Source organism: Filicampus tigris, chromosome 12 (genome assembly GCF_054856515.1).
Source record: "Filicampus tigris isolate MCC_2025a chromosome 12, RoL_Ftig_1.0, whole genome shotgun sequence".
Lineage (NCBI taxonomy): Eukaryota > Metazoa > Chordata > Actinopteri > Syngnathiformes > Syngnathidae > Filicampus > Filicampus tigris.
The window spans coordinates 11,621,048-11,641,042 of record NC_141228.1 but is presented as its reverse complement, the minus strand read 5'-3'; the positions used below and the strand labels follow the sequence as shown (position 1 = coordinate 11,641,042).

At 39.4% G+C, this 19,995-nt stretch overlaps 2 protein-coding genes and 1 long non-coding RNA gene across 9 annotated transcripts in view; 1 reads left to right on the top strand and 2 right to left on the bottom strand.

Moving 5' to 3' along the window:
* Positions 1–1,328: 1,328 nt before the first annotated feature.
* Positions 1,329–12,898, bottom strand: LOC147138359 (claudin-1-like). The gene is made up of 5 exons (XM_086046921.1): positions 12,792–12,898; positions 4,942–5,343; positions 4,624–4,788; positions 2,344–2,422; positions 1,329–2,189 (listed from the first exon to the last, which is right to left on the bottom strand). Exons 2-5 carry the CDS (start codon positions 5,135–5,137, stop codon positions 2,024–2,026), a joined length of 606 nt encoding a protein of 201 aa, XP_085903047.1. The 5' UTR covers positions 5,138–5,343; positions 12,792–12,898; the 3' UTR covers positions 1,329–2,023.
* Positions 5,321–19,995, bottom strand: part of ccdc50a (coiled-coil domain containing 50a) — a 29,809-nt gene continuing 15,134 nt past the window's right edge. For 5 of the 7 annotated variants that reach the window (XM_086046914.1, XM_086046918.1, XM_086046919.1 and 2 more), the window contains 6 exons: positions 19,543–19,691; positions 17,612–17,656; positions 16,960–17,130; positions 16,476–16,558; positions 16,279–16,388; positions 13,814–15,858 (listed from right to left, as the gene is read on the bottom strand). In XM_086046914.1, coding sequence (XP_085903040.1) covers positions 15,839–15,858; positions 16,279–16,388; positions 16,476–16,558; positions 16,960–17,130; positions 17,612–17,656; positions 19,543–19,691 — 578 coding nt within the window. In that variant the 3' untranslated portion in view covers positions 13,814–15,838. Of the gene's footprint in view, positions 5,344–11,353; positions 11,401–11,559; positions 11,635–12,252; positions 12,924–13,813; positions 15,859–16,278; positions 16,389–16,475; positions 16,559–16,959; positions 17,131–17,611; positions 17,657–19,542; positions 19,692–19,995 lie in introns of those variants that run through there. The other 2 variants (XR_015088934.1, XM_086046915.1) reach the window with 2 other exon arrangements.
* On the top strand, positions 11,623–12,823 carry LOC147138360 (uncharacterized). Its single transcript, XR_015088935.1, has 2 exons — positions 11,623–11,721; positions 11,817–12,823. It is a non-coding gene; the product is annotated as an uncharacterized LOC147138360 (long non-coding RNA).

Below are 19,995 nucleotides of genomic sequence, written 5' to 3'. Positions count from 1 at the left end.
TTTAAACCTTTAATAAACTATTATGTGAAACTATCTTACCTGTTTTCTTCGAGACTTATTCGCCGCCTTTTCTTTCTTCCATTTGAAGTACACAGTCTCCCTCTAGTGGTATCTTATACTTACTGCAGGTGTCTTTCCTTGACTCAGCATTCACGCAAATGTCACCGTGTTCTGAAAATGTTCTTTATGTTTTTTTCATCACTATCATCACATTGTGTCTCGTTTCTTCTTATTTAATAATATTAATTACATTTATTCAATTGACTAATTGATCATTTTATGATTGATTTGTGTTGTTGTCTCCCTGGTACAGCTGTTGGTCTCCTCCAAGGTTTTGTTGTCGTTGTTGTTGTCTTTCCCAATAATTTAATTTGATTGCAAAGTGTACATTGATGTCACTCGAAAACTCTACTGCAGTGTATGTGAGAGTATTTTGTAGTACGGTATGTTGTAGAATATATTGATTCTGAGAAGAAACTCAAGCTATTCTAAGGAGTCTGTTGGTGTACATATGCTAAGCAAGCACTCTACTTACCTACCAACCTACCTAATAATTATAATAATACTAACTTGAATTTATGCAGTGTTTGTAATCTAGTGTAAATCTAATTATTTGGCATACAGCTTCACCATTTGCCAACTTACATAATGAGGTTTTTTTTTTTTTTCCTGCCAACGATTACTGAAAGGTCGTAGTACTTAAAAAAAAGTCGCCAAGATTGCGATGTTTTCCGTTGACCATACGATGCTGCTCACAGCCACTTGGCGGCGTTTGCAATACAGTATTTGAGGAGTGGCAAGTCATCTTGGTTAGAAACTTTCAAGCAATGAAATGCTTCTACTGTAAAGGGATGATTGCATTGTTGAGTATGAAATTGTTAGAAATCAATGTATCTATTTTTACATTACTCCTGATCTATTAATCTACCATTCTGTTATTTCATATCGTCAGAAACAAATTATTTGCACCCATGTTAAAGAAAAAATAACTAAAATAAAAATCTACAAAATGGGAGCAGCTGGTGGTTTAACACAGCATTTCTAATTGACTTCATACAAGGAAGGAATGTCACTTAACAGAAAAATCTGCCATTTGCATTAGAGATTAGATTGTTGCACTTCCGCTGAGGAGTAAACTTCTTTCCCCCCAGCATTGTCTAATCTCTCTTTCCGATCTGATTGTGTTTTGTCACATGTACTGGATGTCTAACGTCTCTGCTAATTGCTCAGTTCTTCAATTCCCCAGAAATGCAGGGACATCTTAACCGGAAACCACCACTCCCTGCCCAATAAATTACAGTACACTCCATAGTAAGTAAAAATCAAACTAAAGATAAACACACTATTTTATTTTTCTTATAAAATACTGTACACGAAATTGTCTATAGTAGTATATAATAATAAAAACAAAACATACACACACAAAAATCTACGAGTGAGTAGTACATTTACGTATTCATAGTACTCAGCAGAACCTTCAAAGTTGAACGTTATCTGTTCTGTGACCCCGGTTGACTTCTGTGTTTTGATTTCAAAACAATAATTCCCATAGGAAATAATTAAAGTCAATAAACTCATAAATTCTTTATTAAATGTGTAGGTGATGTTTATGTACCAATTTAAATTGTGGTGAGAAGTTAACAATAAAACTAAAAGTAAAATTAGCCACCATTGGCGATAGCTGAGGCGGTTCTATGATTGTCATAACCCTTCACTTCTCATTATCACTGGCGCCCCTTTTGTCCTTACAAAACCCTTCTACAAAAAGATAGAAAAAGCACAGCCCACTAAGTGAATCTTTGAAATCCCACATGATGGCAATTTGACTTTTGAGGCATGCATTAACACATTTACTTTGAAATGAATATATAGCTCGTTCAACTTTGGAGGTTCCACTGTAAATGTAAAAAACCCAGTGCAAAGTAGATATGAGTCATTTTAGGACAATGTAGGCCTACTGATGACTAACGGCAGTTTATCAGTAGTCATGGCAACGACCATTATCGCGGATCCTCCCTGGTGATTAAACATAGTTGCTGTTGGGCTTGTTGCTCTGCAGGAGGCCGTTGGAGCTTATAGACCTGGACGACGACGACCTCGAGCACCTCTGACAGGTCAGGAATGCTCCGCCGAACGTGGTGAGGAAGCCGCCGGCCCAGCTCACAAACACTGCTTTACCAAACTCAAAGCTGCACAAAAGAACAGTTGATTAAAGATCCATTTCAAGACAGATTCCATAGCGGAGAACTGCTGGGAATGTATGCTGGGGGGTGTATGTGTGTGTGTGTGTGTGTGGGTGGGTGTGTGTGTATGTGTGTGTGTGTGTGAGGGGGATTGATTTACGTGTGAAGATGATGAGAATGATGGAAGTCGGCAACGACCTTCTTGACATACAAGGACGTTACGATGAATGTCATTAAACCTGCATAAAGAATAGGTTCAGACACGTCACCCATGTCTCCCTTTGAGTCAAAATTCAACATCCAGCGACAAACAAGAGGAGAAAATTGGAAGACTGGTCGGATGAGTTTTTAAACAGGAAACCTTGCCCTAAAAATGCATTGTTTAATTACGTTTGATCAGTGGCAGTTTACGTTAAATACTAATTATCTACATAATGTTGGACGCAATCAATTCCGCAGCGCTGGTTGAGTTCTGTCACTTGACTGTTCTAATTTCAAAACAAATTTTCCCCATTGAGCTCAATTTTCATTGAGATAAGGTGAGAATTTTACGTGTTCATACAGTATTATATAAAACTGACTTTATGCCTTCTCTCACTTCAGCTGGAATTAAAAAAGGAAATATGTATTTTTTTTTTTTTATGAAAATGTGTTTTTAAGTGAGCTGTGCCAAAATGTCACATAACCTGGCTAATTTACATAGAACAGTTTCTCAGCCCACGATTTGAAAGCTAGGATGGGCAAAGATCTGACATATTCAAGCAACTACAGGGAAGCAATACATCAAAGGGAAAAAAAAGGTAAGCAGAGCTGCAGCTTTATCAGCGTAGCCTGATAACCGACCCTCAAATGTTTGGCTAAGATTGTATTTGTGTTTGATGATGTGTCCGCTGCATGCACCACATGTATGGATGCATAAATTGAGCGACAAGTATAACAAAGTACTGAACATGCAAATGATTTTACTTCGTCAATTTTAGTTTTGTCATCAGACTCGGGGCTACATGAAAACAACACCTAGCTGCAATGACTTCGCCTGCCGTTGTCATGGTAACGAGGTGAACGGCAGCTTTTATTTTGTCATGTCTTTGTGTGTTTTGACCAAAAAATGGCAGAGACACTTTATTAAGACACCAGGAAACAGTTTATGATTTTTGTAATGTTTCTAACTGCCCTAGAGAAGTTATCAATCTAAAATACTATAACTTAAATATTTAAAGCACCTAGTGGTGGTTTGAAGGTACTGTTGGAAAGGTTCATGGTTGCTTCATTGTATGTATGCTTCAAGGAATTGTACGCCTTTACTCAACATTGTTGGTTGTGAAAACGTAGCAGTTGCTGCTCTATTTGTGTCTCACAAACTCAACATTGACCACAGGAGAGGATTTGCGATCATAACTCTTGAACAGGTTACATTTAGTATTGTCAGCCCTGACCGTTTTCTGAGCAGGAAGGAAGAATCACTCTTCTTAACACGCCCACACCACTAGATAATTGCTTGGGATAATCACTGAGCGACATCCGGGGATAAGGCCAAGGCGTTTGAGTTCAAAGGAAGGAGAAAGCTAAAAATTTTGCCCAATGGTCAAGCTAATGTGCCTCACAAGTCATTCACCACATTATAGTGACCATAATAGCTAACGGTTAGCCTAGCTTGTACTATTTGTTATTTTCTACTACACTTTCTTCTTTGTAAATTTTGTCAGTCTGGAAGCGGCAGAACACTGGTTGGTCATCTTGAATGCATCACACATTATGGCAACAGTAAGAAGACATGGCACTTTTTCCTCATTTATGTGGGTTTTTTCACAGTTTAAAAATGTGCCTCCAGTACTGTAGAATACCATACCCTCTTGGCTATCTTTAAATTTTGACTCAAGACCTCTTTCTACTCTTACGTCAGCCCCACCCCTGTCACTGATGAATGCCAGTCAGAGAAAATTCTCTACTACCACCGGGAAAAAAGTTTGAGGAGCACTGGTCTAAACCGGGGGATTTTGTTGATTGTTTTGAACTGTGAGCATGTGAAGCCCTTTGAGACTCTTTTGTGATTAGGGGTTGTATAACGGTGGTGTTGGGCCGAGCCCTCGTACATCCAAATTTGGTCAATGTCATGATTTTTTTTTATCAGAAATCGATACTGGTCAGCCTCCATGTTTTTTGTTGTTATTGTTTTTAATTTTGAACAATATAAGGCGGAAAATGGCTTGTCCTCTTTGACGATGCAGTGTTAATGGCTCAACAAAAATGCCTTTTTTTTTTGTTTCCTGAAAAGTAGTGGTTTTGGAGAAAAGGGGATTCCGATCAACTCCAGCGATAAATAAACTTGACTTGAAATAAAGTTGACTCAAATCATTGTGTCGCGTGAGGTGAAGTCTGACAAAGCTTGACTTTTGCAGCATATTTTTCAAGAAAACTGGTTAAGGACAGTAAATCATACCTGCAGCCATTAACATAATCCCGCCAATCCTAGCCACTGCGCCTTTGGCATTGGTCCTGCCTTCCATAAAGCGGGTGCACTTCATTCCGATAGTGGAGACCATCAACGCCACGGCTGAGAGGAACAGACTCAACAGCAAAATTCCCCTGGTTATCTGGACCTGATCTGGGAGTGGGCAGAAATAAATGAATGAATCGACTGCCCACATTCATGTGGGCCATTTGTTACGCCAAATCAGTTCTAGAGTGGGTTACTTTGTGGGCTACTGCTAAAACGCTACTTTGTCAACATCATGTGTCAAATATCAGTCTTACTTACTCGACAGTTTGAGGAGAGAGTCATGAAATTCGCAGGTGGTCCTGTGTCCTACGCTGCAGGTCATCCACAGGCCCTCGTAGATGCGATGCGAATGGCCGTGCATCTTCCACTCCACCATGATGGTGGCGGTCACTGTGGAGGCCACTCCAATCAGTGACAGGAAGAAACCGAGCAGCTGCAGTGCTGAGCTGGCCATGACATCCAGAGAGAGAAGAAAGAGTAAGCAGGATGCACACAAAAAAAAAAAAAAAACAGCGTTGATTGGGAGGCTTTGTGTGAGGTGTTGCGGATGCTTGTTCAGAGTGTTGTCGTGCTGTGTGCTGCAGCCTCTATATATGCCGTCCGTGACGCACGAGAGGTCTCCTCCGGTACCATCTGATGATGGGAAGTCCTTTTCTTTATCTGATGAGTGATGAAAACAACACATTTGAATGCAGTGAACTTTGACATACATTTTACCCAACATGATATTTTTATATTGAGTATTTGTCAGTGTCGGGCCAACAAGGCGTGACCACTTTTGGAAGCACTGACTTACGTTTAAAACCTATATTCTAATGTTAGTTCGATGAAACTGTATACATGTATTTCCGTCTGCTGTCTTCATTTTGGAAAGTTTCTTTTGGCCGTGTTGCTTTCAGTACATTTCTTTTCTTTTATTTTTTTGTCCAATCAGATTTCAGCTTCTGTGTGCTACCATGACAATGTAATAATCTACCCCGGGCCTTCACAATTGGTAGTGCTGATGTAATTTACACTAAAGTAGCAATTGGACTGTTTCTTTGATCGATCAGATTTCAAAACAAAGGAAGTGCTTACATACATTTCCGATGGAAAAAGCGACCGCAATATAAGTATGTGTGTATATGTACGACTCACCTTTTTTCTGAAGATGAGCCATGATTGGTTGTTACTTGAGCCCTGAGCAACTGTGATGTCATTTTCAGTTGACAGAAAGTGACAAAATGGCCGCCCCCTGAGATGGCTAAAAACATGTGGATTTTGCTGCCGAACTCAAATTCCACAAATGCAATATTAATCGGAATGCCATATTTAGACTAGGGAAGGCGCATAGAACATAATATTGTCAAGAACATTTTTGGATTACTTCCCCTTTAAATTGAGTAAATCTCACCTGAAGGTACCAAATGTTATTTCTCTTGAAACCTTTGCTTTTTTTTAGGTTGAATATTCAGTGGTAAGAGAGGTAATAATTGTTACAGTTACTGAAAAAGTTTGCTGTTTAGTTAATAAAATTATTAGGGCGACTGTTTAAGCCTGGAACAAATTATTTCACTTTATGTTATTTCCTACAGTTACACATATATTAATTCTGAAGCACAGTACTTATAATCTACTATAATAATTTTGTTGGGATAAATGCATTTTCTAATGCATGGATGGATGGATGAATGGATAGATGATAGATGATGGATGATAGATGGATGGATGGATGATGGATAGATAGATAGATAGATATCATACAATATCATATCATATCTTTTGTAGGTATAGTTAGGTGGGTCGGGTGATAATCACAACAACAAATAATAGAGTTGGAGGTCTAATAACTCATCTTAATAAATGAGGGTGAAAATGCTCAATTATCCTTCTTTTCCTCTGAAATGTACTGCAGCAAACGTGTTTACAGGAATGAACTTTGTATTCATTTCACAGATAATTAAAGCAAACCATTTGACCATATTTGGTGAAGGGGATGCCAGTTTGTAAACAGGCTAAATTTGTTAAGATTGCATCAGCTTCCACCCTTTCCTGCAATAAGCTTCAAACTAAAAGATGTTGCTTCTGTGTCATACAAATAATTAATTTTCATCACATTTCGCAAAAAAAATGGATTCCTGGCAAGACGAAATATACCATGAATTTACATCAAAGTTTCAGTCTTGTTGTATGATAGTACTGTAAAAATGTGCCTATCATCAACAGTATGGCTGCAGGCTGTAGGCAGGACTACAACAACAAAAGAAACAAAATCTCCTTATCGCTAAGTGTGTAAATCCAACAGTTTTTTTTATTTAGTTGTCCAATTCAAACAAATTCCATTTTTTATAGAGCACATGAACTTTAATCCTGATTCAAAATCTACAACAAATATGTTACTAAAATGCTTGTTCTCATCTAAAAAGAACAAAACGAACTTAACGCTTTGCGCATCAAGGCGCTAAGATAAGTGTTACTCGTTTACATAAAATGAAGAAACATCAAAGGTTCGCAGGATAATGATAAAATCAGATCTGATCTTTAGCTAGAAGGTTACTCAGAGGGCAAACATCCACAAAGGCTTAACTCTGCGTGTGTATGTGTGTGTGTAGGGGTGTGTGCGTGTGTATGTATGTGTATGTATGTGTGTGTATATATATATATATATATGCATTTGGGGGCATTGGAAAATCAACAGCATGAACCTTATATTCATTTTGGTGATTTTCTGATTTTAAAATAAGTTGTTAAAGAAATGAAAAACAATACAAATATTTTTCTTTCATTTGTGGGGGCACTGGACATTGATGATATGAGTGTGAGCACATAGAGTTTCTGTGGCCAATGGGACCAAACTAAAGGACAATATCAAGCCTGAGACAGTCCAAACCAAATAAGCTTGATTAAACAGTTGTTCAAATTTTTTTAAGCCCGCTCCACCTCCAAAGTGAGACAAGCTCCCGTGCAAACAGGTTGAGCAAGAGAGCATGTCAGGAAGACGCCATCTAGTGTGGTTTTCTAAGAAACAGCCAAAGACACAACGGTCCTAATTGTTAGTGTCAGTCCAGGTCTCTCCCGGGCCTAAGTTCCTTCCTCTCTGATAACATCAATCAAAACTGAGCATTTTTAGAGTCCATTGGTAATATTTTTTTATTTTCTTGTAACAGATCTGATTTCATTGTATTTGTATAATTAAAGAAGCTGATGGTGGCTATAGAGCCAGGAAAAAGAAATGGAGACCAGTGGAAAATTTAAAGAAAACTTCAAAATCAAGAATGGACTTTGGGGAGATTGCTGCTTGCTGTGCTTGTGTCACAATCATGTAGAGTTCATTGAAAAAGTCTACACACCCCTGTTCAAATGTCAGGTTCCCAGGGATATGTGAGCTTAGTTTTTATGTCCACTGAAGTCGTTTACACGATTACATAAACACTTCAGTTTCTTTGCATCGCAATAAAGATTTGTTGAAAAGGCACAAAGTGATCATTTTACACTGGTATATTACAGTTGTATATTACAACTTTTCATTATTTTAAACGTACTGTCTTCTCTGGGAAACGTTTATGGCGTCTAGTTTGTTGGAAAACAGCCCACATTGCCAAGACATGTTTTAAAACTTGGGATTCCTGTTTGTCTGTTTGTCTGCCAATCATGATGCTCGAAAAATATGTTCATAATTGAAATGATGGCACACCATTTCATCATCGGAGGCCATAACTAATGACATTCCCTATTCTACTATTCCCTGTTTTATCTGCTCTTACTGTCACTTTATGATGTAAAATACTTAGGCCATATCTAAGTCCAACTTGTACAATTTTAGGCCAAATATGGGCACACAAAACTTCAGAGTTAGAACCATGTTGAGAGTCTTTAATGTAGGTTTTATTTACATTTTAATATTTACAGTAGTTAACTTAATTTTACACTTGCATGACAGGTAAGAATAGAAAGAAAATTAGATACACACTTGACAAAAGAAATAACAAGGCCCATCAATAATAAGACAGATAATAACAATAATAAGGCCCATCAGTAACATGAAAAGTGTTGATTTTTTTACATTTAATGTATAAAGTGGCTTCTTTATGCACTTGTATTACAGTTAAGGATTTTAAAAATCGTTCAGCATAACCTATACAATTAAGTGAGGGTTTTTATGATAGTAGGATTATAATATGAAGATCTGTTAACCTGTTTGTCCACTGGTGTGGCAATTGAGAATGATAAAATAATTAGGTGCTTCGCGCGGTTAAGAGAGTTATTGTGGATATTTACTTTTTTTATATTAACAATGGTTAACTTCTTTTTGCACTTGTATGACAGTTAAGAATGTAACTTAAATTAGATGTGTGAGACACAGTCACAAAAAAATACTTCTGGAACATCACATTTAAAGAGTAATATTTGTTTTTCCATTTTCATATTAAAGGGAAAGTCAACCCCCAAATTTTTACTATAAGAATATGTTCAATGCAGGCCCACTAGTCGAAAAATGGCATTCGAATTCGAATTAATACTGCGTTTGTGGAATGTGTTAAGCAGTAAAATGCACCCGTTTTTGTCCATTTCAGAAGGCGGCCATTTTGTCACTGTCATTTTGTTGCTGTCGACTGAAAATGACATCACTAATGCTCGGGGCTCAGGTAACGACCAATCACAGCTCAGCCGTTTTCTGAAGCTGAGCCGTGAATGGTAGTTACCTGAACCCTGAGCAACTGTGATGTCAGTTTCAGTCAACAGAAGTGACAAAATGGCCGCCCCCTGAGTTGGCTGAAAACGGGTGGATTTTGCTGCTTGACACATATTCCACAAATACAATATTAATCGGAATGCCACGTTTAAACTAGTGAAGGCGCTTAGAACATATTATTGCAAAGAATTTTGGGGGGTTGACTTCCCCTTTAACAGTGTCTTATTTTTATACTTCAGTGAAGTAAGGGTTCTACGATGGCAACAGATTATGTTTTTGAGCCGTTCCATCGAATCTGTGCCATTTGCTTGTTGTTCCGCTCTCAGTCAGAATGATCTTAAATTTCTGTCCTTTTTTCAACTCACAATCTGATATAACATGTTGTTGAATATATAATAATATGTTGAATGTTGAACTATTCAAAAAGATATTGGCACATCTTGGCAAACTTCCATTTTATCATGTCATTGTTTTACGTACTGAATCTCCTCATTTGACTAAGGAATTAGTGAAAAGTGTAGCCTCATGACATTGGCATTATGGTATTACTATGGTGACACTAAGTAAATCCCAGTGATTCGTAAATGAATAAATAAATAAATAACACCCAATAATAATTAATAGTTGAAATATCACACTTACAGAAAAAATGCTGACTGAAATAAATTTTTGGCCTTCCCATGGCCTGCAAAGGATCTGAATGATGCAACTTCCTGTGGAGCATGTGACTTGTGGACTATTCCACATTTTCAAAGAGGGTTATGTATGAGGTAAACAGGACTGATGTGAAAACCTAGGGACTGGAGTAAATTTCAACTTATTTATTTATCTTTTTATTTTTGATGAACTTAAGATTGTCGGGATGAGGAGTAACAAATGTGCAAAAAGTTTAACATTTATCAAGGATACATGGAATGATATTTCATTCTATAGAATGATATTTCATTCTATGTAATGTAATTTTGGGAATGCAGGGACAGGCATCAAATGCTCCTTTTCCAGTGTTCAAGGTAATGTACATTAATCTAATTTAGTGTATTTTAAAAATATGAAATCAGATCAATGTGCAGGACATTGCTTTATAAAAATGTAGTTTACAGTTATACATTTTATTTTCTGGGGACGCAAACGGCACCAATTTGGTGGTAATGTTCCATTTGCACAATTTTCAATGGGAAGAAATGTAATTTTTGGAACTTTGTTGCGTTCGATCAGTTTCCACTGTAGAAAACAATTTAAATATCTACTAAATGTTACCGTTTGTCTTGCTTTGGTGCAAAGCTTGACTCTCAAGCTGTATAGTCCTAAAAAGCCAAATAATGTAAAAGAGCACGGTCTCATTATCATTTTGAATCTTTTATCCTGCCTTTGAAACTGTAACATAGGATCGATGGCCTATCCCTAAAAATAAATGAGGCTGTGCTATGTCCTTTGTGCAAGCTTAAACAAAGCACTCATAATTGCCTTGTCATGCATCCAAGGTTGACTCCCTGTACATTTTGGCTTGGCTGCTGCTCCAACCAGTCAGATATCATTCCTACATCAGGCACAGTGAGCAAGTGCCCCCTGGCCAAACCGCTCGTCTCACTTTTGAAGACTCCCATGGAGATCAGTTTTGCTCTTTTGGTGTCACACAAATGGAAACACTTCCTGCTTCTATTAGTTCTGCAAAAAAAGTGAGGTGAATATGTGAACGAAATCAACTCATTTGTATCTGCGGAAGGGTGTGGCCCACTCTGAGGGATTAGAAGACAACTAACCTGTGTTGTGTTTAACTCATTCACTGCCAGACATTTTCTGACCCGGTTTTACCCTAACTAAAATATAACAAAGTTCCTGGGATTGAACGGCTGGACTGTGAAAAGACAAGTAAATTCGTCAATGGCAGTGAATGAGTTAAAGGGTAAATGCTTGAAACTTTGCATGTGGAAGTGGTTCATTGACATTTAAGGTTTAACTGTCGAAAAGAATTTCCTTGTAATTTCCCTGACTGCTTACTGGTTCTTCCGGAAGAGGGGTGCCTTGGGCTTTTCTGGGCCCCATAGCTGAAAAAAAAAAAAAAAAATACATAAAAACCCTTGCACCAAGTTAAATGTGTTTAGATGTTTGGCTCATACGAACATATAGCTTTTTTTTTCAAGGGCATTTACATAAAGTCTGGATGGAGTGAAAGACAAGGGGAGAGAGGAGAGGGGGGTGTGCACCTCCAGTGGGTGTGTCATCCGTCATGTCTCAACACGGCGTGCTCGGCTTGATAGACAGCTGCACTCGCACCTGAGCTGCCAAGGTGAGACACACGAATGAAAAACACTCGCCGGTGACTCTCCACCGACTCGCTGTCCGCTTCTCGGTCGTCACCGGAGCAGGTGAGCGCCGTGACCCGAAGCGCAGGTGAATTGCAAACAGCGTTGGATGCTTTGTGATTTGACACCCTAATGATTGTGTTGTTTTGTGTCCACAGGTAGCATTTCACAGCTGTTCTGTTGCCCGCACCGCTAGAAACTTTGCCTGGGAATTTGTCACCTGAAACATTTCAGTCATTGTTTCTGGTCGTGTGTGCAACGTGCATCCAAGCCAGCAGGAAAATTGTGGATTTTTGCTTGGTGTCGAAGCGTTGAGGCTAAGTTGGAGCTATTGCTAAGTGTATCTAAATTGACTACTCCGACCAAATATTTACTTTTGCTTTAAAATCTAACCTAGCAGTTTGGGGGTGACATAAGGCCACAGTGGGTATGCTCGTGGTGTTGCCACATGCAGACTGTCCGTGAGTATGTGCGGTATGTTGGTGAACCAGCTCAACTTAATGATGATGATGGGTGTAACTCTTTCCCTTTATAGAGGTCTGATTTACTGAGAATGCTGTCAATTAAAGAGAAGGAAAAGATGAGGCGTATAAAAGTTTGGGATTGTTCATTTCTTAATGAAATTGTTGTATTGTTATTTTAGTTTGTTGGCATGGCAATATTGTGTAGGTTTTCAATATCTTTGAAGCAGGTGTTCATGGATCTCATGATTGTGCCAGTGTACCTCACACAATGTGCAATGTGTGTTTATATTAACAAAGATATGACAGCGAAGCCAAGCTAAATTCGGGTTTTAAAGCCATTGTTTTAATGGTTTTAGTACATGCGCAAGTTACACGCTTCAGTGTAGTATCACATTGTGCTGGGTTGGCACTGAGGTCTTCTGGAAAGGTTTGTTGCGTAATTAACAGCAAAAAGAAGTGAGCGCCTATTAAGCGCAATAGAGTGGCATATTTTGCTGCTTCGGTATTAGTGCGCATATGTGTTGCGTAAAGGCTAAGAGTTACCATAATCTGCGCTTTAGCATTGTTAGCATCAACGTAGACTCGTGTTAGACAAAATTATATGGTTTGGCTGAACATTACGGTGCTTATTATATAATAGGTACAATGTTTATGTGCAGTAAACTTCACCTGGGAGTGACAAATAAACGGCTTGAAAGGAGCATGGTTTGCCTCTTATTTGAAGTGATGTCCAAGTCTCCCATTTCTTGACAGCAAGAGAGTGGCAACAGGCCCGAAGGAAATATCACGTTGATGCGATGCCTGTAACGCGGACACACCATTCAAGTAAAAATAAGAAAATTGAAAAAAAAAAATTGACGTGTTTTCACATGACAGCAACGATATTATAGATACACTGTATAACTGTATATATACATAGATACACATTATTTGTCATCCAGGAATTTGGATGTTATGAAAGAACCAATCAAAATGAGTTTTAATACATGATTTAAATAGTAGCTAGAGATGCGCCTTCCACACATTATTTCTCCATGAATTCAATGAGTATGTTCAACTACTGTAATAAATGAGCTTTTCTAACATGTTCTAATTTATTGAGATGTACCCGTAGCGCAAACTCAGAAAACATGATCAATGCTCGTCCATAGTATAATTGCAGTTAATATTTGCGTACGCACACAGCTGAAGGAGCGCATGTACTTAAAAACAGGTTATTCCTACCAACTGGTTTCCCTTTCATTCATGTTGACTAAGAGGGGGTAGACACACACTGGAAACACGTCAAACCTGAATGCAGGGGTGCCCGAGTCTGGTCCCGGAGAGCCCCTATCATGTTTTAGATGTCTCTCTCCTCCAACACACCTGATTGAAACGATCAGCTCATCAGCAAGCTTCGCAGAAGCCTGATAGCGATCCTGATTATTTGAATCGGGTTTGTTGGAGGGAGACATTGAAAACAGGCTGGATAGGGGGTCTCCAGGGCCGGACTCGGGCACACCTGCCTTAATGTTAAGGACATGGAATTTAGCTCGAAATGCAAATGTGTCATTATTTTCATTTCTATTTGCCATGCAGATTTCCTTAAATCCTAAGAATAGGTTACAATGAAACTTAACACCTGCGGTACAGGTTTAAAGTGTCATACTTGTGGTTAAATGAAGAGCTGGCATGAAAACTAAAAGAACAAGTCACTGCTCAGAAAGCTGCTTTATTACAATTTGAGATGCAATAAGTAAAATAAATCATTTAATTATAATGTAAATTAAAATAATAAAAAAAAAACATTTACAGCATGTTCCAGCACATGTTGATTTAAGAGATTGCATATAAGCCCCGTTAAAAACAAAAACAAAAGGAATAAAGGAAAAGACCTGTTCAATGTTGGACATTAATCAAATACACAACCCACACCAGAACACACACATCCTGAGCAGTTCTGACCATAAGGGCCAATCCCTATTTTCAGAGATCAACAATCCAACACAGCTCTCGTACTCAACATGCCCACTAGGTGGTGCTCTCATCAACCACTACATTTTGGAGTACAACTCTTTCATTATCAAGTGCTTGGAAAATGACTAATATGGCACAAATCCCATTCTGAGAAGGGAGGTTGATGCGTTTCACAAACAGAGGATTTTTTTTGTCACTGCGCGCTGTACTTATTCAATATGAAAAGAACAGAACATGAAGCAGCAAAAACACTGACAAATGCCCCTATGACACCTGATGTGTATTTTTGTTTGAAAGAATTCCCCTTGTTTCACGTGTGCTTCTATTATATTGGAAAACTAATAATCAGAGGAAATAATCCCTTTTTAACCGGACATAAATATGAGATGATAAATTGTGTTTTTGTTACCATTCTTGACCAATTTGGTAGCACATGATGGAAAAATAAATATTTACACACACACACAAACATTTAACCACACATTCAATTTCACCAGAGCACAAGTAATGTGCATGCAGTTCTTTTTGGCCAAAAATGATATAGCATGTATGAGATATTGTTGATCAGATTGAGAGTTTATAACTGGCTGGGGTGGGGAAAATATTTCAGAGGCCATTTAATAAAACCTCTGAGTGCCATGATAAGACTTTCGAAAGCAAATGTGATGCCAAAAGCAAATGTAGAATATAATCATTCTCATAAGATTTGCGTGCTCACTTCAGGTCTGAGGCAGGTACAACCCGGACTCGTGACCAATCACAGGGGACATATAGAGACAACCATTTGCACTCACATTTACACTTATGGACAATTCAGTTGTTTATTAACCTACTACATCATGATGCTTAGTATAAATACGTTATATTATATGTTATATTTCTTAAGAATTTGGGTTTTGTAACAGTTCCTGTCAGGTTGGATCAAGTCTTAAGACCCATGCGGCGGGCTGTTGACTGCCCGCTAGCCACAAGTTCCCCACCCCTGTTTGTTTTACATGGCACTGAAAGGCATGTAGAGCTTTAAAACGTTCAGTAAGCATGCGAGTACGAACAGTGAGTGACTCAAAACGTCATCCGGTCACTATCAACGTAAGGTCAATTGGAGGGGAAAAAAGTGTCAGTGCCAATGACATCCTTACAATCTGCGCCTCTGCAGTGTGGCAACATCAAGGTTGGCGGACTAGTGAAAGGCCAACTGCCACCACCCTGATTTAAAAAAAAACAACAACAAAAAAGTCTCTTTTGCATGTTTGTTGCATGGCACGCCGATGACAGATTTTAAGGTGGAAGAAGCAGCTGCCAAGTGTTGAGGCCACATTGGACTGAGCAGGCACGTCCCATCAAAACAATGTAAATTGTCAAGGAATGCGAGAGCTGACGAGCAGCGTGGGTCAGAGGCCTGGAGCCCTTCTGATGACATCGCAGTCAACGCAGCCTCTGAAAAGACTGCCAGGAACTTTGGGAGTGACTACATGAGGTGAGGCTGCTCTTTGGGCTTGATGTCAGGTATGAGAATTTAAATTTACAAATAAAAAGGGGCGAAAAGATGACTGAGGTTCCAGCACATTCTTTTCTTCTAGTTGGGACGGGGGGGCGATAATTGCTGATTAAAAAAAAAAAAATCCAAAAAAAATCCATTGCCAACTCATTAGATTGTCCAAAGACTTTTGGTCAGCAGAGTGTGAATGGTTGAAGACAAAAGGATAAATAAAGGAGAAGACAAAGACAGAGGAGGACTGACGGCCTGTCTGGAACCTGAGTCACCGCTTGTAATAGGCACCTGTAAAAGCAGACGACACATCCATCAGAAGGCTCACACAACTGGAATTGAAGTTTTTCCAGAGATCGTTTTTCCTTTATTACAGCTGGCATCGTTTCTCCTGTCTGCTTTCTTGCTCTTAATGTGTGCAAGTCAAGAGTAGTTTGATTAAAGTGAGTAGCATCAAACCTTGAAGGTCCCACAATTGCATTGCTACAATTTATTCCTATTTTCAAACTACCTTGTCCTGGAACATTTTTGGGGCACACCACATATTTATGAACCGTGCTATGGCGGCACGCTTAATTTCCGCCGTCCTTACTGCAGCAGTAAACGTGCAATCTTTGCCGCTAAGGCTGAGATGTCCTAATTTGACATTTAGAGTGTTTGAATGCGGGAATTCCACAGCATTGTGTGTGTTGAACGAGTGGAAGAAATTACCTTTGTACGCGGCCTCAGGTCTGGCAGGCGCCCGTTGGGGGGCAGCGTGGTCACCGTAGCCGTAACCAGGGTTCACATTCTCGTACTCGTGGGTGCGAGGATGAGGAGGCCTGGGGTGGCGAAGAATGTTTGAAATAAGACAAAAAAAATCTAATGACAATTAGTCTCCATGGCTGGAGGGAGAAGTGCGTTGCTACCTGGAAGACTTGTGGTGGTTCCTGTGCCTCTGGTGGTCATGCTCATCTCGTGTTCGAGGGCGCACAACATCCTCGGAATTTGGCTGGAAAACCAACGAAGACATAAAACAACAGCCATAGGTACAACTACACAATCTGATCAGATTCAACACTTTCACTCCACTTTGAGAAAGGTCAATTTACAGTTCTTATTGGTTGTATGGTTCTAGGTGGGGCATCACAGTGCACTTGTTGTTGGCACTTTTCTCCCTTACAGTTCTGAGGTTCTGCGTTTGAATCTCATCCAACGCAACATCGCACCTAAAATCTGCTGGGATAGGTTCCAGCTCACCCGCGACTATAATGAGAATAAAGCGCTCAAGAAAACAGTACTAGATAGCAGTGATTTGAAACTGCAATGCATCATACTGTAATTTCTGATATGTATCCGCTAGAAATCATCAGCCAACATCAGAATAAGAACGAGAAATGACTTGGAAGGTACCCTGTAGTCCCCCTCTGGTCGCCTCTTTTCCATCGCCATCTTCTCCATGGCCGAGCGCTCCCTTTCCCTTTCTCGTTCCTTCTCATCCCGATCCCTCTCCCGCTCTTTTTCTCGTTCTCGATGTTTTCTGTACTCCCTCTTCTCTTGCTCCATTAGCAGCCGGGCGATCTCCTGCCATAGTTAAGACAGTGTCAAAAGCATATCGCTGGTGTGGGGAAAAATCCTCTCAATGCCAAAATGCAAAAACAACCACTTTTCAGGAAAAAACAAACAAACAGCTTGTTCATTGAGAAGAGATAAAGCCTTTTTCAACGCTCTAGATTGGTCAATAATTTGTAAAAAAAAAACAACAAAAAAAACCCAGACCCATTACCTATAGAAATGACTTGTGTAAAAAAAAAAAAGGTACATGAAATTACCAAATTTGGACGAAGGCTTCGGCCCGACAGTGATGTGAAAAGACTTGGATAAACTGCCAAGAGTAATATCTGCAGCTTTTAAACTATTTGAACTCATACAAAGTTGTAACAAAATTATCTACAATAATAAAAATACTAGGGGGGAACACAGAGAGGTGATTCATTATATGAGAACACAGGCCAAACAAAGGACATGAAAAGACGATGGTAGAAAAAGGTTCACACCCACGCACCTCATCCTGTGCAACTTGGGCTGCACGCACATGGCTCTTGCTTGCCTGAAACAAACACACACACAAAAAAACAGTTCATATACATATGTGTGTATTTTTATCTCAATATAAGATGCATACAGTGGGTAAGGAACTGTTTCCCCTTTGTGTCATTGTGTGTCATTGTAGCCATTTGCCAGAATCAAAAAAGTTCATTTCATTTCTCATTAACGTACACTCAGCCCCCCATCTTGACAGAAAAAAACAAAACAAATGTAGAAATGTTTGCATATTTATTTAGAAAAAACAACTGAAATATCATATGGCCATTTGTATTCAGACCATGTGGTCAGTATTGAGTCGAAGCATCCTTTTGAGCTAGTACAGCCATGAGTCTTCTTGGGAAGGATGCAAGAAGTTTTTCACACCTGGATTTGGGGATCCTCTGCCATTCTTCCTTGCAGATCCTCTCCAGTTCTGTAAGGTTGGATGGTGAACGGTGGTGGACAGCCATTTTCAGCTCTCTCCAGAGATGCTGATGCTGAGAGGGTTTAGGCCAGGGCTCTGGCTGGGCTAGTCAAGAACGGTCATAGAGTTGTTCTGAAGCCACTCATTTGTTATTTTAGCTGTGTGCTTCGGGTCTTTCATGTGTCTTGCACTGAGGAGAGGCTTCCGTAGGGCCACTCTGCCATAAAGCCCCGACTGGTGGAGGGCTGCAGTGATAGTTGACTTTGTGGAACTTTCTCCCGTCGCCCAACTGCATCTCTGGAGGTCAGCCACAGTGATCTTTGGGTTCTTCTTTCCCTCTCTCACCAAGGCTCTTCTCCTATTATTGCTCAGTTTGGCTGGGCGGCCAGGTCTAGGAAGAGTTGTGGTCTTATGGAGGCCACTGTGCTCTTCGGAACCTTGAGTGCTGGAGAAATTCTTCTGTAACTTGGGCCAGATCTGTGCCTTGCCACAATTCTGTCTCTGATCACCTTGGACGGTTCCGTCAACCTCATGATTCTCATTTTCTCTGACATGCACTGTGAGCTGTAAGGTCGTATATAGACCTGTCCTAATCAAGTCCAATCAGTCAAACGCTGCTGGACTCCAATAAAGGAGCAGAACCATCTCAAGGAGGATCAGAAGAAATGGCTAGCATGTAAGTTAAATATGAAGATCACTGCAAACAGTCTGAAACTTATGACCGTATGATATTTCAGGGTTTTTTTTTTCATAAATTTGCAAAAAATGATGCTGAGAGGGTTTAGGCCAGGGTATTTCTGTTTTTATCTGTCAAGATGGGGTGCTGCGTGTACATTAATGAGAAATAAAATGAACTTTTTTTGATTTTGGAAAATGGCTGCAATGACAAAGTGAAAGATTTCAAGGGGTCTGAATACTTTCCTGTATATAACAATTTCAGTACATACAAACACACATGATCTATTTATATGAACCAATACATCAGATTATATTTTTGTTAAGTATTCAAAATGAGTAAACTATTGATAAGACTTGTTTAAACTGGTGCAAAAGTCGTGCTTGCACACTGAGGGTTAAGTTCTATCTCTGCAAAGTGGGCGATAAATATGACAACACTGTAGTAAAAAGTGTCAAATTCAGAATCATTGGCTGATGATGTCATTGTTTATCACAAAGGTAACGAGTCCGCACAGGAGACAGTTTTAGGATCCCTGTGCATTGCTTGGCAGTTTAATGGGAATGAATCTTTATTTACTGTAATGGTATGTTGTATATGTACAGTCTGCAAGCGATGCTTAATTTATGTATACACTGATTGGCCACAACATTATGACCACTTGCACAATATACTGATATTCGAGATACAAGTCTCAGCACGACACAGTGCACTTTTACATTGACGCAAATTACTCCCACAAATAGTCACAATCATGTTGTGGCTGCTCCGTGTATGTATATGTGACTGTATTTATTCAGACATTCACCTTGACTTCCTCCTCTTGTATTTTTCTGGCCACCTCCAAGTCCTTAAGTTCCTGCTCACGCAGATCCAACTTGGTCAGGTCCCTAGATGCCTCGCCGAGTCCGTACTCCCCTTCTACAAATGCTCCACTCCCTTTGTGCACAATTCGACCTGTGTAAGTGAACATATGGTTTTAATGATTAAAAACAGTGCAGTGCTAGCTTGACCTAATGATAGCTGCTAGCACTAAATTATTTGTTGATTATTTTAGATGCCAAAGAGAGGTGGAAAAATGTCAAGAGCTGATTATCAAAGCAAAGACACTCACTTTCATTTACACACACACACACACAAAAAAGAAAATAATTTTGTTTCTACTTGATCATTTCAGACTATGAAGCTATGAAGGTCCCTTAAAGGCAGTGTGGGTGGGCGCTCACACTCAGCATTTAATATTTTGGACCACCTTTGTGAT

What these genes read in the sequence shown, in the direction of transcription:
- LOC147138359 (XM_086046921.1), bottom strand. Translation starts at nt 5,137, where the DNA reads ATGGCCAGCTCAGCACTGCAGCTGCTCGGTTTCTTCCTGTCACTGATT. An exon ending in CTCTCTCCTCAAACTGTCGA is followed by an intron (nt 4,789 to 4,941) that starts GTAAGTAAGACT and finishes GCCCACTCCCAG; the next exon opens with ATCAGGTCCAGATAACCAGG. An exon ending in CATTCTCATCATCTTCACAC is followed by an intron (nt 2,190 to 2,343) that starts GTAAATCAATCC and finishes TCTTTTGTGCAG; the next exon opens with CTTTGAGTTTGGTAAAGCAG.